Source organism: Dendrobates tinctorius, unplaced genomic scaffold, assembly GCF_039654945.1.
Source record: "Dendrobates tinctorius isolate UK_male_01 unplaced genomic scaffold, ASM3965494v1 ptg000071l, whole genome shotgun sequence".
NCBI classification, from domain to species: domain Eukaryota; kingdom Metazoa; phylum Chordata; class Amphibia; order Anura; family Dendrobatidae; genus Dendrobates; species Dendrobates tinctorius.
In genome coordinates this window covers 14,711,472-14,736,541 of record NW_027361739.1, presented here as the reverse complement: position 1 = coordinate 14,736,541, position 25,070 = coordinate 14,711,472, and the positions used below count along the sequence as shown (strand labels likewise).

General features: G+C 47.3%; 1 protein-coding gene across 4 annotated transcripts; it reads right to left on the bottom strand.

Moving 5' to 3' along the window:
* Positions 1-10,653: 10,653 nt before the first annotated feature.
* Positions 10,654-24,703, bottom strand: TTPAL (alpha tocopherol transfer protein like). 4 transcript variants are annotated; one of them, XM_073582428.1, is made up of 5 exons: positions 24,563-24,703; positions 19,737-20,186; positions 18,964-19,157; positions 18,560-18,670; positions 10,654-17,969 (listed from the first exon to the last, which is right to left on the bottom strand). In XM_073582428.1, exons 2-5 carry the CDS (start codon positions 20,170-20,172, stop codon positions 17,694-17,696), a joined length of 1,017 nt encoding a protein of 338 aa, XP_073438529.1. In that variant the 5' UTR covers positions 20,173-20,186; positions 24,563-24,703; the 3' UTR covers positions 10,654-17,693. The 4 variants fall into 4 exon arrangements, with proteins under 4 accessions (XP_073438529.1, XP_073438528.1, XP_073438526.1 ...); XM_073582427.1 differs by having other exon boundaries at positions 24,419-24,659; XM_073582425.1 differs by having other exon boundaries at positions 24,499-24,659.
* Between the last annotated feature and the right edge of the window lie 367 nt (positions 24,704-25,070).

Below are 25,070 nucleotides of genomic sequence, written 5' to 3'. Positions count from 1 at the left end.
CATTTTTCCTTTCAGGTTTAGTTTGAACTTTTTAATTTTTCCCTCTTTTGTCTTTTAGGTTATTTTCAGGGTTATTTTAGGTTATTTTCAGGGTGTAGTTGTCACCCTGATTTCCCATATCATGCGGCTGAGCGAGCAGTGTGGTGTTACCCACATCGCAACTCTCAGTACCGCAGGCAGGACTTTTCCCCTATCACCTTCCGGTGATAAGGGTTGTGGACAGGTGGCTGGTCCTTGCCGAATCCCCCTCCTCACCCCTCTCTCGGGACAGGGCTGAGAGGAAGACGGCGATCGCAGGTGTTTCAAGCCGTCTTCTGCAGGATGCGGGTACAGAGGACTTCTTCCCCTCCCAGCGGCCTGCCGTTTCTCCGTGGGCCCCTGTGGTCATCCTCTTCTGGGACGTCAGGTAAGTGCCTGTACGTTCCCTCCGGCCCCGCATAAGCTCCATTGACATGGGAGAAGAAGGAACCTTGTTGGCAGTTCCACAAATTTGAATCTCCCGCCCTTTTCAGCCTGTCGCGCGCTCAGCAGCTTTCCCTCATTCACTTTCCCTTCTCTAGCCAGGGAGTCTACAGGGTTCCCCTCACTCACCGCAGCGTCACTAGCAGCAGGACCTGGAGATCGCATCCTTAGCGCGGTATGTCGGGCATGGGGCTGGGGCGCCGTCAGGGTAGGAGGCACTTTCACTTTCACTTTCCCCTCAGCGCGGGGAATTCCTCTGCTCTCCGTCCTCCCTTCCTGAGCGCGCTCTTTTCAGCGCGCCCTTTCTTGCCCATTGCAGGGCTTCTTTCTCTTTGATATGCCAGCCTCCCCCTTCGGCCATGCCCCCTCCGTCGCTATTAACCAATCGCGGCGCGGCCGCTAAGCTCCGCCCCCATCTCCCAGCACAAGGATTTCCTGATGCCTGAATCACTCCTTCCTGCGCTGCTTGGGGGACACTTTGGCGTTTCTTCTGCTGCTCGCACAGAATCTCGGTAGGCTCGGCTCTGGGACAGGGATTAGCTCTCCTCGGCAGTTATTCCCTATTTTCTGCGGCCATTCAGTGCAGTTCACTTATGCCCAACCCTTCAGGGGATCTCTGCTTCAGGCCCACCGCTACCTATTACGTCTGTGCGCGCTGTAAAAAGAAGTGGGCATCGGGTCAGTCGTCCCCATTCTGCCCCCCCTGCAGTCCTTCCAATATGTCAGCATCTCAGGAACGCACAGAGTCCCGGGCGGAGGGCGCTCTTCCCTCCCCACTCCGTTACAATGTCACAGTCTGTTTCTGACTTGACAAAAGTATCACAGTCGCTGGTCCAGGTTTTAGAACGATTACCTCAGCTATCCTCAGCCACCTCTGCCCCGACCACCTCTTGGGGTGAGTCGTCCGCACCTGACCGCGACCTTCAGAGAGACAGACAGGGAAGGACTTCTAGGAAGCGGGCTCTGTCCACTTCGTCCTCGAGCTCGCAGGGCCCTTCCGCTCCCAGGCCTCATTCTCCTTCCTCGGATGACAGCCTTCACTCAGGCGATGATTCTCATTCGTAAGCTAGCTCAGAGGGGAACAGCGTTTCTAAAACGCGGGACATGGTCGATAGTCTTATTGCAGCTATCTTCCAAACACAAACTTAAACAGGATGAGGCTCCAGCTCAGGAAAGCTCGGTTCTCCTTAGACGAGCCAGACCTCCGTCCCGAACCTTTCCCAATCACAAGGATTTCGATACTACATTAGCCAAACACTGGGAGCGCCCTGAGCAACGTTTCTCAGGCCGCAAGTATTTGGACGTTCTGTACCCCTTTGACGCAGAACTGCTCTCAAAGTGGTCCAAGGCTCCAGAGGTAGATCCTCCAGTATCCCGGATAGCCTCTAAAACGGTGCTCTCTGCCAGACGGGGCATCGCTCAAAGATCCTACTGACAGGCAGATTGAATCTCTGGCTAAGTCTATCTTTGAGGCATCTGGCGCCTCTCTCTGCCCTATTTTCGCATCCGCCTGGGTGGCGAAGGTCATTTCCGCTTGGGCAAAAATTCTTCGCAGAGGCATCTTAGCGTCAGCTCCTCAAGACGAGTTGGCAGATCTTGCAGATCAGATTAACCAGGCGGGAAAATACCTTTTGGCCGCCTCCTTGGACGCGGCCGGCTGCGTAGCAAGGGCTAGCAGCAACATAGTAGCTGTACGCCGAGTCCTTTGGCTAAAGTCATGGAATGCGGACACTACTTCGAAAAAGTCGCTTACCAATCTGCCATTGCTCTTTGGAGCAAAGCTGGATCAGATAATTTCCGATGCCACTGGAGGTAAAAGTACTTCGCTCCCCCAGTCTCGACCAAAACGTCCCTTCAACAGAAGGGGGTTTCGACCATTCAGGCCCTTTCGTCCCTTCTCTGCCACGGAGAGAGCCACTCAACAGGATCGGCCGCCTGCCACCAGGGAGCGGGATCAGAGGAAACCTTCCTACAAACCCGCTCCTCGCTGGAGATCTAGAGGACAATATTCCAGATCTGCAGGAGCCAATTCCGGCAGATTTTCGTCTAAGTGACGGGTCACCCCCACCTGGAATTTCTTCCAGGGTGGGCGGCAGACTTTCCGTTTTCGTGGATGCTTGGCTGTCCGTTGTAGACGACGCTTGGGTCAGAGAACTCGTTGCATCCGGTTACAAAATCGAATTTGCTTCACTCCTGAACAGACGGTTTTTCCGGTCTCGGCCTCCGCGACAGCGGGCCCAGATTCCGGGTTTTCTGCTGGCCATTTCCTCCCTTCTTTCCGCCGGAGTCATTGTTCCCGTTCCCTCAGACGAACGGTTTTCCGGGTTCTACTCCAATCTCTTTGTAGTGCCGAAGAAAGACTGCTCTCTTCGTCCTATTCTGCACCTCAAATTGCTCAATCGCCACGTGAAGATTCTTCATTTCAGGATGGAGTCTCTTCGGTCAGGGATTGCTTCCATGGAGCCCGGGGAATTTCTCTGCTCGGTGGAAATTCGGGATGCCTATCTGCACATTCCAATATGTGTGCAACATCAGAAGTACCTTCGATTTGCGTTTCAGGGAGACCACTTTCAGTTCACAGCTCTTCCTTTCGGCCTGGCTTCAGCGCCCCGGGTTTTCACGAAGGTGATGGCGACTGTCATGGCCATCCTTCGCTCCAGAGGGATCCTCATCATCCCTTATCTGGACGATCTTTTGATCAAGGGTTCGTCTCGCCAGGACTGTCTCCGGAGCCTTCAGATAACCCTGGACACTCTCAGCCGCCTAGGTTGGCTGGTCAACAAGGAGAAGTCCATTCTGGTCCCCACCCAGCGTCTGACCTTTCTGGGTATGGAAGTCGACACGGAGCTAGCCCGTGTTTTTCTTCCAAAGGAAAAATTTACAACTCTGTCCAAGGGCATCAGAACTCTCAAGAGGCCTGCTCCCATTCCCATTCGGTTCGGCATGAAGGTCCTGGGGAAGATGGTGGTCTCCATGGAGGCAGTACCCTTTGCGCAGTATCACCTTCACCCTCTCCAGCTGTCTCTGCTTTCAGCCTGGGACAAGACCACGATGTCCTTGGACCGTCCTATTCGGCTTCCTCTCAGAGTGAGGCAGTCTCTCACTTGGTGGCTACGGCCAGCGTCAGTTCTCCAAGGGAGGTCCTTCCTTCCGCCTCCGTGGCAAATCATCACCACCGATGCGAGCCTTCTAGGATGGGGAGCCGTGTTCCATCAGAAAGCGGCCCAGGGCCGCTGGAAGCCACAGGAGTCTCTCCTTCCAATCAATCTTTTGGAGATCAGGGCGATTTTCCTGGCCCTTCTTCACTGGCAGCCCCTTCTCTCCGGCAAGCCGGTCCGTATTCAGTCGGACAACGCCACGGCCGTGGCGTACATAAACCATCAGGGGGGCACGCGCAGCAAACAGGTAATATCAGAAGTGGCCAAGATATTCCGCTGGGCAGAACGTTACGTTCCGACAATCTCCGCCGTCCATATTCCAGGGGTAGAAAATTGGGCAGCCGACTTTCTGAGTCGCCAGGGCCTAGCGTCCGGCGAATGGTCCCTGCACCCCGCGGTTTTCTCTCAGATATGCGACCGTTGGGGCACCCCGGATGTCGATCTCATGGCATCTCGGATGAACCACAAGGTGCCGCAGTTCGTAGCCAGGTCCAGGGACCCTCTAGCCGTCGCATGCGACGCACTGGTGACTCCGTGGTCCCAGTTTCAACTTCCGTATCTGTTCCCGCCTCTGGCATTGATCCCTCGGGTGGTCAAAAAGATAAAATCGGAAGGCGTACCAGTGATTCTAGTCGCTCCAGATTGGCCAAGACGGCCTTGGTACGCGGAACTGGTCAACATGCTCGCGGACGTTCCCTGGAGGCTTCCGGACCGTCCAGACCTTCTCTCGCAAGGCCCCCTTTACCACGAGAATTCTCCAGTCTCTGAGTTTGACGGCATGGCCATTGAGACCGCAATTCTAAAGGAATCAGGTCTGTCCAGTCAGGTTATTCAAACTATGATCAGAGCCAGGAAACCAGCCTCTTCCCGCATTTACTATAGGTACTGGAAGGCTTTTTTCCGTTGGTGCGATGATAAAAGAGTCTTCCCAATGTCTTTTTCTATCCCGTCTATCCTAGGGTTTCTTCAAGCTGGGTTAGACGCGGGTCTGTCCCTCAGTACGCTCAAGGGCCAGGTTTCCGCTCTCTCTATCCTCTTCCAAAGAGAGCTAGCTTCTCTACCACAGGTCAAGACCTTTCTACAAGGGGTTTCCCACGTGGCTCCCCCTCATCATTCGCCAATAGACCCGTGGGATCTCAACCTCGTCCTTAGCGCGCTCCAGAAGGCGCCGTTCGAGCCTCTCCAGGACATTCCTTTGTCCCTTCTCTCTTGGAAGGTCACCTTTTTGATCGCCATTTCCTCCATCAGAAGAGTTTCTGAATTGGCGGCCTTGTCATGTCGTTCCCCTTACCTCGTTCTCCATCAGGACAAAGCCGTCCTCAGGCCCGTTCCTTCTTTTCTTCCAAAGGTGGTTTCCGCTTTCCATATCAATGAGGATATCGTCCTTCCTTCTTTTTGTCCGGCTCCATCTCATCCTCTTGAGAAGTCTCTCCACAAACTGGACGTAGTTAGAGCCCTGCGTGTCTATCTTGCCAGGACCTCTTCCTTTCGTCTGTCCGATTCCTTGCTGATCATCTCTGAAGGTCGCCAGAAGGGCCTTCCGGCTTCCAAATCCACGATCGCTCGCTGGATTCGTTCTACCATTCTGGAAGCGTATCGTCTTCAGGAAAAGCGGCCCCCTCCGGGAGTAAGAGCTCATTCCACCCGGGCTGTGGCGGCTTCGTGGGCTGCTCGTCACCAGGCCTCGGCCATGCAAATTTGCAAGGCTGCAACCTGGTCATCTTTGCACACCTTCATGAGGTTCTACAGGGTTCATACCCAGGCCTCGTCTGATGCTGTGGTTGGTAGGAAGGTTCTGCAGGCGGCGGTGGCTCACCGGCCGACCTGAGCCTTTCGGTTACTTTCATTCCTTTTTGCTGTTCCCACCCTTGGGACTGCTTTGGGACGTCCCATGGTATTCTGTGTCCCCAATAAGGCGATAAAGAAAGATGGATTTTTGGTTCTTACTGTAAAATCTCTTTCTTGGAGCCTTCATTGGGGGACACAGCACCCTCCCTGTTTAAGTTGTACCGTGTTGGGTCTTAGAGTCCCTTGTTGGGTTGGTACATATGGTTCAAGTTTTTCTCATTGCTTCTCCTACTGCTTTTTCACCAACTGAGGTGCTTGGTGCCTGTCGGTGGGTGTATACTGCCGGGGAGGAGCTAATTTTCTTGTTTTTGCATAGTGTCAGCAGCATACACCCCATGGTATTCTGTGTCCCCCAATGAAGGCTCCAAGAAAGAGATTTTACGGTAAGAACCAAAAATCCATCTTTTCAGCTGCAGGGACAGAACTGGTTACAATTGAAGGAAACATGAATGTGGCCAAGTATAGAGATATCCTGGATGAAAACCTCTTCCAGAGTGCTCTGGACCTCAAACTTGGCCAAAGGTTCACCTTCCAACAAGACAATGACCCTAAGCACACAGCTAAAATAACAAAGGAGTGGCTTCAGAACAACTCTGTGACCATTCTTGACTGGCCCAGCCAGAGCCCTGGCCTAAACCCAATTGAGCGTCTCTGGAGAGACCAACGTTCACCATCCAACCTGACGGAACTGGAGAGGATCTGCAAGGGAGAATGGCAGAGGATCACCAAATCCAGGTGTGAAAAACTTGTTGCATCATTCCCAAGAAGGGAGGAGGGATGGGTTCAGACAGTAAGGGGGAAAACTACACCGATTAATAATTCCAGTTATCAACTCTATGGAAGGGGGGAAAATTAAGGTACTAAGTTGGAATGTTAGGGGTTTATCTGACAAAACTAAGAGGGCAGCTATATTCAAATATATACAAGACCAGGGCCCATCGGTGGTATGCCTCCTGGAGACTCATCTTTTACCGGACACAACGAGACTCTTGAATAGGCGATGGATACAGAGGGCCTATCACTCTACTTTTTATAGCTACGCAAGGGGGGTATCTGTGCTAATTCATACTTCAATACAATATCAGGAAATAGAGGTGCATATTGACCCGGATGGGCAGTGTGTAGTCATCAAATGTAAATTATTTGGCCACCTTATGTGCATTGCCGCTATTTATATTTCACCCCCCTACTTGAGTACTAAGCTGAGGGAGACTTGGGAATTCTCAGGAAGAGGGGGAGTATTGCCTCTTTTGATAGTGGGTGACTATAATAATGTAATAGACTCTTATTGGGACAGGAATAGGAGGCCGTTGGGAGTATTGAGTGACACTATAACCCCATTTGGCAATTTAGTTCAGGAAATGGGTTTGATGGACATTTGGAGGGTAAGAAATGACGGGAAACAGTGCTTCTCCTGCTATTCAGCTTCTTATAATACCCTATCTCACATCGACATGGCATTAGCTAATGAGTTGATGAATGCAGTGGTGGGGGATGTGCAATACTTACCGAGAGTGATCTCGGACCACAGTCCCATCCTTGTGTCCATTAAACGGGAGCGTTTGAGAGGGGAGAGTGGAAGTTACATCCGGCCTGGATACAACATATAAATATGCAGGGCATCATGCGGGAGATTGGGGAATCCTTTGTCCATAATGATGATAGTGCTCACCCTCTGGTGGTATGGGACGCCATGAAGGCATGTCTCCGGGGAATTCTATACAGGGATATATGTAGGAGAAAGACGCAAAATAAGCGAGATGAGGTGGATAGTCTGGAAGCCCTAACTAGGGCGGAAACAGAAATGGCAGCGCACGCTACACCCGACACTCAACTGACACTTAGGCAGGCACATGAAAGGGTCAATAGGTTACTACTAGATAAAGCAAGTAAGAAGCAGGCTTTTCAGAAGATTAGATTCTACGAAGAAGGGGAAAAAGTTGGTCATCTATTGTCGATTATAGCTGCAGCCCAGAGAGGCAGCTCATTTATACATAGTATGGATACTGAAAAGGGGACAAGGGTTACTGAGACACCCGACATTCTGGAGGTCTTCACAGGTTTTTACCAGAACCTCTATTCATCGAGTAGGAGGGGAAGGAGGGGGGGGGCGGAGGCATTTCTAGGAGCGGGACTGCTTCCGACACTATGGAAGATAGGGATAAGTTGGAGTCTCCTATCACAGTAGAGGAGTTGGAGATGGCTCTGCATGGCATGACTAATGAGAGGGCCCCAGGAGCAGATGATCTTCCTGCGGAAATATACAAACACCTAGAAGAAATTCTGCTTCCCAAGCTATTAATAGTGTTTGAGGAGGCTATGAAAGAAGGGATTTTGCCTGCGTCTATGCGGGAGGCGGTGATTCCTAAGGACGGTAAGAATCCAGGAATTCCAGATTCATACAGGCCAATATCCTTGCTGACAGCTGATGTGAAAATACTGGCTAAAGTGCTGGTTAAACGACTAACTGGTGTTGTTGATACATTGATCCATATGGATCAATCGGGGTTTATGCCCAACAGATTAACAGCAGCCAATATATGGAGACTATATCTCAATCTGCAGTTGCCAGTCGATAACGCAGGTGGGAGGGTGATAGCCTCACTTGATGCCCATAAAGCCTTTGACTCTGTAGAATGGTCATACCTGTGGAGAGTGCTGCATAGTATGGGCTTTGGTCCTCAATTTACAGCGTGGATTCAGCTATTGTATACTCAACCCACAGCTAGAGTTAAGATTAATGGGGTAATGTCTGCGGGAATACAGCTGCATAGAGGAACGAGGCAAGGCTGTCCATTGTCACCGCTCCTGTTCGCTATTGCGATAGAGCCATTGGTGGCTGCTATTAGACGCAACAAGGCAATAAAGGGGTTTCAATATGGCGATTTGGAGGAAAAGGTGGCCCTGTATGCGAATGACTTTTTGTTATTCCTAGGGGACCCCTCGGCTTCATTGGATCATGCTGTGCAGACCATTGAGGGGTTCGGTGAGATCTCAGGACTGACCATAAATTGGTCTAAATCAAGCCTATTTAGAGTGGACAAGGAGGTGGTATGAACTCAGGAAGACAGGGGCCAATAAACTACAATGTGTGGAAATGTTTAAATATTTGGGGATACAGGTTTCCCTACCGGTGACTGAGTACCTTAATACTAATCTAGTACCCCTTATGGCAATTCTAAGAACTAAGGTGGACACTTGGAACAAATTACACTTGTCGGTGGTGGGAAGGATTAATCTACTTAAAATGGTTTTAATGCCCAAGCTTTTATATATATTACACAACTCCCCAATCTGGATACCGCAGAAAAGGTTCGGAGTGGTGAATTCACTGTTTAGGGCCTTGGTATGGGGTAAGAAACAACCTAGAATAAGGCTAAAAACCTTGCAAAGACCAAAGGATGAGGGGGGACTGGCACTACCAAATCCGGAACTGTATTTTTTAGCTGCCTAAAGTCAACATCTCAGAGGGTGGTCTAATCAAGAGAAGGCAGGCGTCATCAGAGGAGTGCTGGAATACGTACTAAATAGAAGCCCGTTGATACTTGGCCTAGAGAATGGGAAGATGGGTGTAATGGGAGATGGGTGTCCCTCTCTGCGACTCTTACAAGACCTGTGGAACAGACTAAAGAGTGTGAGAGGGGTGACCGGGTTGACTAGATTCACAGTTATATGGGATAATAATAACCTCCCAGAGATTCGGAAACTTGGGAGACTGGAATGCTGGAATCGTAGGGGGCTGACATTAATGTCTCAAATTATGGGTAACGGGGAGCTGAGACCGTTTGTGCAATTACAGAGTGAGTTTCAGTTACCGGATTCTGAATGGTACCACTATTGTTAGCTACGGCATGCCATTACGGCTCAAAAACTTTCCAGAAACCTGCAGATACAATCTGACATAGTGTTGGACTATATATGTGGTGGTGCTGGACTTACGAAAGGGGTAATTTCTAACACCTACAAAGATATATTGCATACACATTTAATGGGGTTCCCATTTACAGCAAGATCCAAATGGGAGGGAGAGATTGGGGAGATGACTGACGAGGTATGGGAAAGGGTCCTAGAATATGTCCCCAAACTCACTATGAGTGAACCAGCTAGGTTGTCCCATCTTTATGTGATCCATCGTGTGTACCGTACCCCCCCTTCTGATGTTTAAAATGGGGCTGAGGGACAACTCTGACTGTCCAATATGTGGGGGGTCTAATGCCGGAATCCTTCATATGATGTGGACTTGTCCCAGGCTATCTGCGTTCTGGTTTAATGTCATTGACAGAATAGAAGGGGCTTACGGAAGTGTTATACCCAAAAACCCACTGGTCTGCATACTGGGATATGTGGAGGAAATTGAAATAGTTAATTATTGCAAAGCTTGCTATAGCCAGACTACTATATGTAGCAAGGAAGCTGATTGCGAGGAACTGGATCAGGAAAGAACCACCTTCTGGGGGAGAGTTTGTGAAACAGGTGTCTTGTATCATCCAGCTGGAGGAAAGGATATATGCTAAAAGAGGCAATTCTAAAACCTATGAGAGGTTGTGGAATCCCTGCTTACAATACGGTACAGTTAACTGATGGGAATGTGCTATATTTTACAATGCTGGTGTTGTGGATAGACCATTAATACCCGGACATAGGAACATTTCTGTTTATTATGGTTTGATTGACAATATGGGTAAAGAGGATGACTAATGGTAAATTACGGTGTAAGAGAAATCTTATGGAGAAAAGAGTTATATAAGCTGTCTACATGGGGGGGGGGGGATAGGGTTGTTCAATTTGTAAATCTATTGTTTGTGGAAGATTTACTGTATATTCTGTATTTTGAATTCTTATTAATAAAAATCTATTTGATAAAAAAAAAAGAAAAATGTAAAGGGGTCTGAATAATTTCCGTACCCACTGTAGAGGATTAGATTTCTCAGTAGCATACTGGGGTGGGGGGCCCTTTCTCAGGATCTACAGTGGTACTGGTGTTTGGACACTGAAGAATCAAAATAAAATTTCTCTAAATGTCTAACTGGAAAAATGAGCCAGAGCAAATTATAGTTGTATCAAGATCAGACAACTGCCCCTAATAACTTATTGAGCTGAAAAAATAAAAAAGTGAAAGTGCTGGAAATTGATTCTCCCCCCCCAAAAAAGACATACCAGTACAAATGAAGAATGGGACACGATCTATATATACAGATTTATTGACCCATGCATACAAAGTAACACTTGAAAGCAAATTGCACCTCCATTTATAAAATGGTAATGGATAAACCAGATAGAAGAATGAATGCACTGAAGGCTGCATGGATTGATTACCAAAATGTATTTGTAATACAAGGAAAAAAGACTAAATAGTGCTGGCTCAGATTTTTCATCTGTGTGACTGTTTATACTATCAGTGTTTTTATTTTATTTTTTGGCTATGAAATCTGAGAGCAGCGTGATGTAGATGCTGAGACCAATTCCTTTGTCACTTACTAGGCTGCTTACTTAGTTTCAATAAAAAATGGTGTATTATGGCATATAGTCCTCATGTGTAACCCCACCACTGACAGTTCTGCCACTGTACACAGCTGCCAATCAGTAGTGAGGGCAGGGTTACAGAGCTCTGCTAGATCTCCAGCAGAGAAAATCAAAACCACAGCAAGTAATTCAGTAAGTGACATCACCAGAATCTGGATTCCAGCCACTACATCGAGCTGCATTCCCATTACATTGCAAAAACCTGGTAACTGATTCTCTTTATGGTAGAATCCTACTGGCATTTCTATACTCTAAGGCTATGTGCCCACGTTGCAGAAATTCCACAGCATTTCCACAATTCCCCGCTGCTGGTAAAACGCATGCAGAATTCGCATGCGTTTTCTCGCAAAACACAAGCGTTATGCGTTTTTAGCTTACAGAATGCTAGCACTTTTCCAAGTGATTTGAAGCATGGCTTGGAAAACTGATTGACAGGTTGGTCACACTCGTCAAACATAGTGCTTGACAAGTGTGACCAACTTTTTACTATTGATGCTGCCTATGCAGCATCAATAGTAAAAGATAGAATGTAAAAAAAAAATATACACTCACCTCCTGGCGGCTCCTGATCTCCTCAGCGGCGATCCCAGTCCTCAACGGCGCTGCCGGCAAGTTCCATTCCCAGGCGTGCTTTGCGAGAATAACCTCTGTGATGTCACTGTTGCGCGACCGCTACGTCATCAGAGGTCATTCTTGCAAAGTACGCCTGGGAACGGAACTTTCCGGCAGCGCCGCTGAGGACTCCGGGGGCAGACAGAGGGTAAAGTATATCCCTATTTTATTTCTATCTTTTAGAGGAATATGGTACCCAGGGCATGGAGGAAAGTCTCCTCTCCACCAGACCCTGGGTACCATCCGCACATGAAGCAATCACTTTATGCATGGTGGACATAGCCACATGTGTAAAGTGAGCGTTTCAATGCAATCCTATGGCGACGGAATCGCAGCGATTCCGCAAAATTAATAGACATGCTGCGGATTTTTTGACTATGCGATTCCGCAGCGGAAAAATCTGCCGCATTGGCACAGCAACTGTGGAATCCCATAGGACTGCATGGGATACATTTTGTTAGCATTTTTTAAGCTTTTCTGCTGCTGAAAAAAACGCAACGTGGGCACACAGCCTAAAGGGGTTGTCAACACGGAATGACTGTTCAAACAAAGTGCAGGTGCTTGGTGCTTTACAGCAGGGCCAATCATTTATGTATACTTTCCCACCTGTTTTCACTATCACTGCCCTTCTCTGGTTCTATGAAGCCAGAGCAGTCAATCAAATGGGGGGGTGTATAGAAACGTTTGGCTCCACCATGAAGCACAGAGCAGTGGGACTTCGTTTGAACCGTGATTCTGTCTTGAGTCTCTTTTTAAAAAGTTTTGGACAACAAGTTTTTGTTATTTACAGAGATTTTATATAATCTGATGCCATTAGTTCAGACCATCAAGCCCACGGACTGCTTTGGCAAAAAAAAAAAAAAAATCTAAATCATGTGAATGTTCCCCAAAGCTGATGGTAAAAGCAATGATGTCAAAATTGCAGCATGCTATAACACACAGATTACCAAAGAAGATCACTGAAACCAGGTCACGTTCCTCACCAGGAGACACGTGACAAGGGGTTTAAATCAGGATCATGGTCACATTCCAGCCCCTGTGATGGACAAAGTGCATTGTAGAAAAATATTCCTATACACTGAGCAAAATAGAACTATTCATTTCCATCCAGATCTGTAGACTCCAGCCTGCGGCACTACTAGAACCCGTGATGGCCATCACTTGATGCCCATTTCCGTCAGGACCTGGTGAGAATTGTAGTTTCCAAAGGCTGGATGCCACATTTCTCTGCTGTCTACATACCTTCCTAAGACCACAGCTGAAACCTAGAGCACAGATAGACATGACTATATTTACCCAACACCAAATGAAAACTTGTGGGATGTTTCAATAGCTCCGTCACCCAATTACATAAAACTACAGGGTGGGCCATTTATAAAGTTGTATCCAAAATGGCCGACTTCAAAATGGCCACTATGGTCACCACCCATCTTTAAACGTTTCCCCCTCCCATATACTAATGTGCCACAAACCGGAAGTTGATATCACCAACCAGTCCCATTTTATTTAGGTGTATCTATATCAATGACCACCCTGTAGATTGAGGAACCGTAAGATTAAAAGCACGCCTATTGTCAGGATATATAGTTAAAAAAAAAAGTGGAAAGGAAGGGGATGCAACTGCAGTTTCAGGGAAGCAAATAAATAACATTTTTACGTAACGATAGGATAGCATTAAAGCAATGGTGACTCGTTTTAGACAATTTGTTCACAATGCGGTGTTGTTGCCATTGCAGCCCATGCCATCTTAAGGGAACTGGTCATGAGAATTTTAAACTAATGGCATGTAAAAGTTTGGACACTTCTGCTTAAATTTACTGTTATTGTGAACAGTTAGGGTATGAGCACACGTTGCAGATTACTGTGCGGAATTTTCTGCACAAAATCCGCATTTCTTGGCTGAAACCGCAGGGGAAAACGCATGCAGAATTGATGCGGATTGTAATGCGTCTTTGGTGTGCAGATTTGTAAGATGGCATTGGATCTGTGTATTTTGTGCTTCGAGAGGGGAGAGAAAGAGAGAATTTTTATGTACGCATTTAAAAAAACCGATGCGGATCCGCATCAAAATCCGCAACGTGTGCACATAGCCTTAAGCAAATTGATGAAATGATCTCTAAAAAGACTAAAGTTAAAGATGACATTTCCTTTGTATACTCATGGACCGGAGCTACGTTTCCCAGCGCATGCGCACATATGTTTTTCGGCTTTGCACGCAGTTGGGCAAAGCGTATTGCGCAGGCGCACAAAGGCTATATTTTTCAACCGACGCGAGATGTAGCACGGGGCAAGAGGCGTTATCGGACGAAGTAGGATGGCAACCAACAGCAGATGGGCATGATGTAGAGACCCGAAACCATGCCCATCGGACCGGACTGAGAATACCATACAGCGCGGGACACATTAAAACATGTTTTTGTAAGTATACAAAGGGAGTCAGGGGGTTCTATAATGATGTAGGGAAGGCATAGCAGATGCTTAATAAGGCGATATTTTTAGCTGCCATGCCATAAAAGTGGTGACAGATTCCCTTTAAGAAACGGCCGTTAACAGGAACAGTGGAGGTCACGATAAGGTCTGTAAAACCAAGCAAAATTTCAGTGAGAGCCGCTTGTGGGACTGCTGGAGAGTCAAATCAGAACTAGAGTTGAGCCAATTTGTTCGGGTCCCCGCTTATTCGGCAAGCTATAGCGCTTACCAAAGAAGTTACAGTGGGAACCAGGATACATTGAGTGTAACGGCTGATCGGCGCCGCAGCTGCATGGAAAGCCCAACACAGGCTCTCCATGCATGTGGTGTGACTGACACAGCCACAACACATGCAGCTGCGACGCCGATCAGCTGGCGAGCTCCATGCATCCGGGTTCCCACTGTAGTTTATTCGGTAAGCGTTATAAGCTTGCCGAATAAGCGGGGACCCAAACAAATTCGCTCAACTCTAATCAAAACCCCCACTTGACTGCAAAAGGCCTTCAGTAAGATTTAGCAGTCTCTGGCAATGTGGTACATTGTTCTACTGTTCAGAGACACCTGCACAAATATGGTCTTCATGCAAGTTGTCAGAAGAAAACCTCTTCTGCATCTTCACCATAAAATTCAGCATCAGAAGTATGCAAAAGAACATCTAAACAAGTCTGTTGCATTTTGAAAACAAGGCATGTGGACTGATGAGGTTAAATTAGAACTCTTTGACAACAATGATCAAAAGGTATATGTGTAGGAAAAAGGGCACAGAATTTCAGGAAAAGAACATCTTGCCAACCATTAAGCATGGGGGGGTCTATCAATCATGCTTTAGGGTTGTATTCTAGCCAATGGCACAGGAAACATTTCACGGGTAGAGGAAAGAATGGATTCAATGAAATTTCAACTAATTATTGATGCAAACATAAGACCATCTGTAAAAAAGCTGAAGTTGAAAAGAGGATGGCTTCTACAAATGGATAATGATCCTAAACACATCAAAATCCACAATAGACTACCTCAAAAGGTGCAAGCTGAAGGTTTTATAATGGCCCTCACAGTCCCCTGATCTGAACATCATTGAAAATCTGTGGCTAGAGGTCAAAATAGCAGTGCATGCAAGATGACCCTGGAATCTCACAGATCTGGAAGAATTTTCCAAGGAAGAATGGTTGAAAATCCCTCAAACAATTTAAATATTTGTCTAGCTACAAGAGAGTGTTTTCAAGAACTGATACTTTCAAAAGGGAGCACCACTAGGTTCTAACCATGCAGGGTGCCCAAATTTTTGCATCGCCTTTTTTTCCTTTTTGTAATTTTTAAAATGTAAAAGATGAAAATCTATATATTTTCTGCTTAAACTGCAAAAGGAAATGTGCCATCTTTAACTTTAGAGATCATTTCATCTTCAACTTGCTTAACTGATCACAACAACAGTAATTTTGAGCAGAGGTGCCCAAACTTTTACATGCCACTGTAGGTACAGGGGCTTTTCATGCTGATTAAATCCTTTCTTTGATTATAGAAATCAGTTTCTTGGTAGAGAATGGAGGTCACTGAAACAAGAGTGACTTGTCAGTCAGACACAAGTGGTGGGGAATAGGGAGGGAGGGCAGGAGTGCTGCAAGAGCAATGCTCAACCCTGAAGAACTTGCAGCTCATTTTCAGACAATTCCCTCGCATTCTCAAACTGCTAAATGAATTTCTACAATCAATGTATGGATTGAATCGGCATGAAAGAATCTGTACATACGTACCATTTGTTAGCGGTATAAAATCCTCACGACAGGTTCCATTTTAAGGAACGCACGCCCAGATTAGTATATGGTGACTAGGATGATAAATTACCTGTTTAGCAACAAAATACCAGATTTGTTGACCTACCAAGTATAGACCTAAAAGCACCCAAAGCATCAGCCCCAGTATAGACACACGGGCCATAGCACAAAGTTACATAACACGCAATATTCAGATGTAATGCAAAATATGGCACAAAATCAGAAACTGAGCCTTTCCCCATTACAGATATGGAAACTGATGAAACCTGTAACACTGGATACAGGAACATATTGGGCTCTCGTGTGCCACATCGATCCTCACATAACATGGACCTCAAATGGTACATTTATTACTGGGATCCACAAGACTAATGGTCAGAAGCTCCAAGTCCCCCGCGTTCCTGCACACAGCTATAGATTTAAAGGGGTTGTGTAAGCTGCAATGAAGCCTGCAGTCATTTTATGTGAAGCCAGACGGGTCTGGTCGCACGTGACCGCAAGTATGCAAATCATGTACGTATGGACGGACACGTGACCGCCCACCCACATGTGCAATAGTGATGGCATGCACACTGTCACCATGCAGTACGGCCGTGTGTACACATTGCGTTTTTTTTTTTTTCGTATAACTTTCAAAGTGAATGAGATTTCTCAAGTCTCTTGCACACCCCGGCTTATTTTTTCCTTGCAGATTTGGAGCCGTCAATTCTTGCAGAAGACTTCACAATTGCTAAAAGTTGTGAAAAAAATACAATTTTATGCAGCATTTTCCCAGCTAACATATCAGGATTTGCAGCACATACCTTAACAGAGTAACTTCAGACTTTTCATTTCAGCTCAGACCACCCCTTTAATTGCTATAACTCTAGCCGCCTGAATTCACCACTAGAGGGCACTTTCGGCTTGGCGAGTTAACACATATTGAGCCGTATATCCCTCATAATGCCATATATTCTCTGCTTGTAAGAGCAGTATTTTATTTGTTCTGTGCTCATATAAAGCCTTTTCAACATGATTATTACAGCGGTTGACTTTATTATGATCATATCCTCATATATGCACAATATAATGGCAAGAACCTCACCCAACACAGCACTGAACACTGGAGGGGCTTACATGCTGCACATTATGGATGCCGTGAGTATTAACGCTGCCGTCCATTCAAGACCACCCCTTTAAAAAAAGGATTCATGACATTTCTTTGAGATTGATACTCGACCTAATTTTTTTTTTTTTTTTGGGGGGGGGTCCAATACCCGGCCCCCCAACTGATCAGCTGTTGGCAGGTCCCAAAGCAGCTTGAACCCTACAGCTCCATGCATTGTGTAGTGGCCGTTCTTAGGTACTGCAGCTCAGCTTATATTCTGTCCACCCAATTTTTGGTAGCCCACAACACAGCCTGAAGCCTAGACAAGGGATAAGTTGGCCCCCAACATACCACCTCTTACTGCACTCCACTATCGCACCACATTTTAAGGCCCCTATCATGTTCTAGATTGACTTTTCCTGCAATAAGTAGAGGTCTTCATGCAGGAACGGGTCACATCGGGGCATGATGGGGGTTGTAATAATGCAACCAAGAACTCTTATTGTTATAAGCAATAAAATAAATTACAGACTTTATAAAAAATTTTTAAAAAAAGGGTAACATTTCAAAATGAATGAATAGCAGTTGGCAATGATACAGTTAATTATTACACTTAAGAACCATAGGAATGAAAACACGGGGTTAAGAGGAAAATTAAAAGCGACAATATAAAACAGGGCACCTAGTGGACATTTATTCGGATGCTCGGCCTGGGATCTCCGCCACTGGTCTACCACGCAATGGATGACCCAAGAATACTATTCAGTAACAGTAGAGCTGGGATTTAACCCCGCGTGCAGACTCTTCACATTGTAGGTAGTCTGATTCGCCATCGTTCATTACAAACCCTTGGAGGGAGCCGTCTCGGGCAAGGTCGACCTGGTGAAAGTCTTGTACAAAGTCGTTTTCAGCTGCCAAGAGGGTCTGGCTCCACGTGGAAATATCCAGCTTCCCGGCCGTGCCTCCATATTCTTCCGGCAAGATGGCCTTGGGGACATTGCTGTGGAGGGAGTTCAGGTCTGACCCGTGCAGGAATATCTATAGGGGGGAAAAGAGAAACTAAATTGTTCCTTTGAATTCAACAAAGTTTGCCAAGTGACCCTGCAGCCAACGCACTTTTGCTTGGGCTTGTTGGACAGCAGTCTGAGAATGACGAGTTCCATGGCCCAATAGCGGCCCCTGATTGGCTGCAGGACTCGAATGGTAAAATGCACACAGATGGGTGGCGAGTATGTTATTTTTTATTTTACAAGGGAGACTCCATTTAAAAAACGGGTTGCACAACCCCCTTAATTCTAGGTTTATTGTCACCTTAAGCTAGGGAAGGACAAAACTTAAATCACTATTTGGACAGAAAATCGGGACTGGCAACCAGATTTTTACTCCCTTTATTCTGTCACAGACAAGTTTGGGCAGCCTGCCGTGACCGCTAGGGGAGTACAGGACACATACTGCTACTAGAGTGAAAGTGTCACTTCTGGAGTTCTGAATACCCTGTTCTGAGGACAGGAAGAGTCAAAACCTCAAATACTATGACAGTCCATGTAGTACTACAAATCCCTGCATTCTGGGCATGCACAACTAGAGAGGGTAGTGACTAGTGGCCGCCTGCAGAATGCTGCACTTACCCGCTTCACTATCTTCTCTTTCAGAAATGGCCTCAGTATGGCATAAATGCCCTTGAAGATCCGGGGTTCATTGATGATGTTGACGGCCTTTATCCGTATTGGAAATCCGTCCTATGACAGGCACATAACAATAGGAAGTATTAGCGGCAGCTCTTAAAGAAACAGGCTTCTCTAAATAAGACCATTTAACTTCCACATGATCATTACAGCATCTGTACAGTCAGTTCTGAAGGCCACTAAGTACCTAAGCTCTGGGGGTCGCAGAGGGCAGGGGTCTATACATAATAGCACCCCCTAGTTTAGTGTTATTAGAGCATCTGTACAAGATTTATGTAAATGAAACATCACTTTGTCAGGTTCCCTTTATAAAAAAAAAAAAAAAAAAAAAAAATCATGTCTCTTACCTGAAGAATTCCGATGATCTTCTTGGCAATAAATGGGCCAAAATGAGACGCTTGGGACAATCCCACGCCCTCGTAGTCCGCCAAGATCACAATGCCATTCACTTGTGTTTCCTCGGCCTCTATCAGTTTTTCCAGCGAAAGGTAAATGGCACGTAGGTTTTCGGTAATTGGGAAAGTTCGGGGATTCCACTGACCTTATGGAGAGAAGCAGCAATGTAACCAACATGACAAGTCAATCCTCAGTATGGCTGCCGGGGTGAGCACGGTTCTGTCTCCCAACCAATCGGGTGTCTCCCCCACTGCCGCTCCCTCTCTATTTAACCCTTTCACTACCGGGCAAATCTTCATTTTTTGCGCTCTCTTTAAATAAAGTTCCCTTATACTCCACAGGCTGGATCTCACAGGAGGATAAAGATGGCAGCCATGGGCATCTTCAGCAGGTCCCCAGATACCTTGACCTCCCCTTGCGTCCCCCACCCCTTAACAGTACACATCCAATTGTGTCCCCCGCCTAAACAGATTTCTGCCTAAATTCATGTGTGCCTTTTACATATATTTTTTTTGTCCACAGACCAGAAGGGTAAGCTTTGCTGCCATTATGTGGCAGTGGTAATTGATTTCTCTGGGGTGCAATGGGTAGCACAGGGCCACTTATTTTTGAAGTCTTTGGTGAACAAAGGACTTTGAGAAACAGATGTAAAAAAAATGGATCCCATAAACTCCAACCACATTCTGTTTTGAGATTCTACCCACAGAAAGAAGTTTAATCATACCGGGGCGAATACAGACAATACGTCTTCCTTCTGTATCTGTGTGAGGTAGAACAGTCAAGAATCCAGAGTCCAGCACAGGTTTCACTGCGGAAGGTCTCAGGTTGGTAAAGACTTCTGGCCACCCTTTACGGCAACTGTAATAATTGACCAAGAGCTGTAGAGCTCGGTCATAGTCAAACTTGCGAGCCCTTAGGAAGCGGAGCAGGAATGCGTCATCGACTCGTGTCTTTAGGTTGGGGTAGTCCTTCCAAATCATATCCCTCAGAGCTTGCACGTCACGTAACCTCCATTCTGGCTTCTCCTGCAATTCTTCCCTAGCCTTAAGGATCAGCTCCGGGGTCAATGTACAGATGTAGCCCTCGTGAAGCGTGGAGTCTACTTCCAGGGAAGAGGACACAGAAGAACTTCCTACCGAAGTCTCATTGTCTTGTGCCATTGAAGACGCGGCAGCTGTGAATGAGAAGAACTTGGTCATTTTCTGCAAATTCTATAATCTAACTTCCATACTACATCATCAAACCACCCAATAGATAGGACCCAATCTTTCACTCCTCGTGTGGCACCAAATACAGTGAAAATTTGAGATAGCCAGTCATGATTGCATAAAACAGTGGTTCTTCCACAAACGGGGCTGGTCTTCTCACAGAAGAGGACCAATATGCACAAGTAACCTGTCTCAGGAAATCTGGTCTGGACAAGAGGGTGGTCTTCTAAAAAAAAAAAGGTGTTTTTTTTGTAGAGGATTCACAGTGCTAAACTGTGCATATAAAAAGCGTTGACCACCAAGAAAAACACTTCTAGGCTTGGCTTGTAGATTTGTGGGACAGTAAATATGGAGCCAAAGGTGGACACATCTCTCACCAGCTTTTTAGACTCAGGCCGGGGTCACACTTGCGAGAAACTCGCACGAGTCTCGCGTCTCAATACCTGGCACTGCCACCAGCACTCGGGACCGGAGCGCTTAGTTGCTTAGAAATACATGCAGCCGCATACTTCGGTCCCGAGTATCGGTGGCAGTGCCGGGTATTTAGGCGAGAAACTCGTGCGAGATTTTCGCAAGTGTGACTCTGGCCTTATGGTGTATGGCCAACCAACCATGTGCAAGATTTTCCTTTAACTCGTTGAGATTTGCCTAAAGCCACTGCCAGCAGCCGTATACTGGTCATAGACATGAGACAACTACACAACCTGGACATATTTCTGTGAAGGCTGACAAAGAGCAACCAGACATACCTGACACCAAGAAGAGGCAACGAAATAGGTCAATAACTGCACCTTGTTGGAGGACAGTCAGGTGCAGACCCAAGAACCTCATCCACAAAGGGGCCCGTTACACATAGCGATATCGCTAGCAATATCGCTGTAACGTCACCGATTTTGTGACATAGCAGCGATATTGCTAGCGATATCGCTATGTCTGATACCTCCGACCGGCTCCTCCGCTGCTCATCGCTGGTCGGCCGAGAACGTCCTGGACCATTTCTCGTCGGGCGCTTCCTGTGGCGTCGACGAGCGACTCGGGCGGGAGGACGTCAGGACCGCCGCGTCTGACAGGTAAGTAGCGACCCCCGACCCCTGCTATGTCACTGATGAGATCTGCCTGTGTGGCAGCTCACTAGCGACCACTTAGCGATGCACCAGTGATCCATATCGTTGTCGGGATCGCTGGTGCATCGCTAAGTGTAACGGTACCCTAAGACTGCACTTCTGGTGCAAATTCTGCAACTGGCACATGATGGCATCAGAAAATAAGCAGCTATCAATAGTCTGGATCATTTGGCTGCAGGCCACAGTCTGCTGGGTACACAATTTTGTCCTTGACTAATTTATTCGATGCCAAGAGTCCCTGGATGGTTTCTGTTTGGTTGGATATTAGTAATCACCAGCAGGGATGTTAAAGATTAAACTGGGATTAGATCTTGACCATTACTGGGCAGTTCTTTACAGACAAGTCTCCTAGTTATATCTGTTGTGATGGGTGACAACCAACATTGCCTACTCCTATATGTGCAGAATAATGGCTATCAGCTGTTTGGAAAGTTTTAAATGCACTGTTACCAGGCTGGATGTCTTTTTGTTACACCCTGGAATATCCTAATGCGTACACAAGCATAAGAGCTGTAGCACGTAATCGCCCTCCGCTGATGGTGATCCCTGTTTGTAATTCAGGACAAGTTACTAAAATTAAAATTTGATTATCTGCGAATAAATTGCGATGGCTGGATCTGCGTGATTTAAAACTCCTGTTAGGAAAACACGACAAGGCTGCAACAAGTGAAGACAGCTTAAGGGGACCCATACACAATATATAACGGTCAGCCAAACAATGGTTCAGCCGAAAGTTATCTCACCGTACCGTACCATACAAAAGGAGCGCTCCTGTGCTCCCTACGAGGCAGCTGCTGTAAGACTACTCGGGCTTATCTCTCAAAGTACAAAAGGATTGGCGGCCTGAAATCGGACAAGCTGGATTATTATCTCCCGCGACATCACCTAATGGGGTAAACTGTCAGATGAGTCCACCGATATCTGCCAACATTATGTCTAATGTGTATGGGGCCTTGAACACTTGTCCCCTGCACCATACGATGTGTGACCGGCTCGAGAAGCAGCAATGGCATCTGTGGAGCATTAGAGGACACCAGCGGCAATTTCCGCATACAGCAATAACACAGATGTGAGGTGACACAAGACTTCCTGCAATTGTGAGTCACCAAGAATATTATGCCCTGCGCCCAGTGGTACAGATGGCCGCAGCTAACAGAGCTGGGGACGTTTATCAAAACTGGCACAAGAGGTAAGTGGGGTGGTTGCCTATGGGCCACCTCCTCTATCAAAGTGACAGCCCCTGTGGGAGCCCTAATAGCAGCCATAATGGGAAAGCTTGATGACACCCAATCACCTGTCAAATTTGTCTAGCTGGGCCACCCAGTCGCCTCGGCCATCAAGAACTTGTTAGCGGCCACAAGTGTTATTCATAATGACCACTGTGTGTGACCCTAACCGAGAAAGCTGGAAAGGTGGCAGGACTGGCATCGCAATGACTACAATGACCAGGACGCATATCCTAATCTAAATACAGGTCAATGAAGTAGGTGGATAGTGATGAGCTTCAGGCCTCATTCAGACCTCAGTTTTTCTCAGCAATCGGGACCCCATCTGTGATGAAACGCGCATGAAATTTTGGATTCACCCATCCATATCTCATAATGCACAGAGCAGCTGTCGGTCTCCAGACCTAAACCCTGAACTCTATGGCCTCATATACAAGAGACCTGCGACCAGTCCGTGCATAGTGGTCCCAAGTACAGACAGAGAAGCACGAATGTGTGAATACGGCCCTAGCGGACGTCACAACCAAATAACACTAATAGGCTATGACATAGGTTGTGTGTCCAAAGATCGCCAATTGTCATTGCTACATCACTGTGCACTAGAAGAGAACGGGATCAGATTGTGTCGCCCTATGGTACTTCCAACGAGACCAAATATTTTGCTACTTGCGGTCACAGCACCATTCCCTTGTACTGCACTCAGATGTAGCAGCGACACCTGGCGATCCTTAGCCGCATAACCTGAGTCCCAGCCAAAGGGGTCGGGTAGCCCCAGCCTAAGACTTAACCATGTGCAAAATTAAAGATTAGAAAAACATGGCTGCTTTCTTTTAAAAAACATCTCTACACCTGTCCGCAAGGCGTTTGTAATGTTACAGCTCATCCCCATTCACTGTACATGGAGCAGAGCTGCGATACCAGACACAACCATCAAACAGGTGTGGTGCTGTTTTTGGAAGGAAGATAGAATAAAGCAGTCATCCTAGAAAACGTCTAAATTGCAAAATGCCCTGGAGGAAGATGTGTGATCACACCCATCCCAGCCTGACCTCAGACATGAATCTATCATCATCAGAGCAGGCAACCTCTCCCCGCCTCACCCTACCAGATGCTGCACAAAAAGGGAGAACTGTCAAGCTACACCTTGTCCAATGTATCTGTACGATGCGTCAATATGAGATGGGTAGCGTTCCGACACTTGGGACCCTCATTGATCCGCTGAAATCTGCTCAATTGTTTTGTCCTGAACAAGCTCTTTAAACTGTCACCCTTGTGCTAAGGCCGTGTCCAGTTACGTAGCTCAACCCTGCACAAGTAAATGGAGCTGAGCTTCAGTACCAGACAGCTGAGCTTCAGGCCTCTGTACATGGGTGGCGCACTGGTACTGCTTCTGGAATAAAGCAGACGGTGTTTCCAAATCGCAAACAACCTTACAGATTGACCCTATAGATAGAACATGCGTGCACAGAGGCCACGTCTTACCGCGGACCCCGCGCGCGCAGAGGCCACGTCTTACCGCGGACCCCGCGCGCGCAGAGGCCACGTCTTACCGCGGACCCCGCGCGCGCAGAGGCCACGTCTTACCGCGGACCCCGCGCGCGCGGAGGCCACGTCTTACCGCGGACCCCGCGCGCGCGGAGGCCACGTCTTACCGCGGACCCTGCGTGCGCGGAGACCACGTCTTACCGCGGACCCCGCGCGCGCGGAGGTGAAGTACATACATGCTGTGGTACAGATGCACTGCACACAGGGGCCACACACTAGTGACAGACAGACCCATGAATAGCCGCATACACCAAGGATGCCGGGCAGTCACACACGCCCACACCGCCCCTCCCCCGGGCTGACCTATAATGATGCACTATATCCGACCAGTCCTCATTATAACCCCAGCGCCTGTCCTGCGAGCTGAGGACGAAACCAATTACCTGCAGGAAGAGGGACACGTCACGGGGATTATGGAATTCTGCAGCATCAGGCGGAGCCGCTCACCTCTTCCCCACCTCCGGGTCCAGTCCTCTCACAGGCTCTCACCTGCACTGTCATCTGATAGGCTGCCAAGGCTCACGTGTCGGCGCGTCCGATGTCCACCCACCTGTACGGCGCGCGCCTTGAGGTGTGACGGTGAGAGGCGTGCTCTGTGACGTCGTCTGGCGTGCGCGTCCACGTCTGCTCGCAGATATATAGCTGCAGTTGCGGTTTGTTGCCAGCAGAGGGCGCGCTAAGTACACATAATGAGCCTTGCCTATAGCAACCGATCAAATCATTTCATGTTTAATAAAAAAGCTGCAATCTGATTTCTGTTGTGGAAAGAGATGTTGTGAATTATATAATTCACTTTATCATATAAATGACTGACAAACTGAGAAAAATACTAAGGCCTGTTTCACACTTCCGTTTTTGACCATCAGTCAAAATCCGCTGTTTTCACAAAAAAACGGATCCTGTGGCATCCGTTCACATCAGTTAGGAACGGATCCGCTTTCCGTCTTTTTTGGCG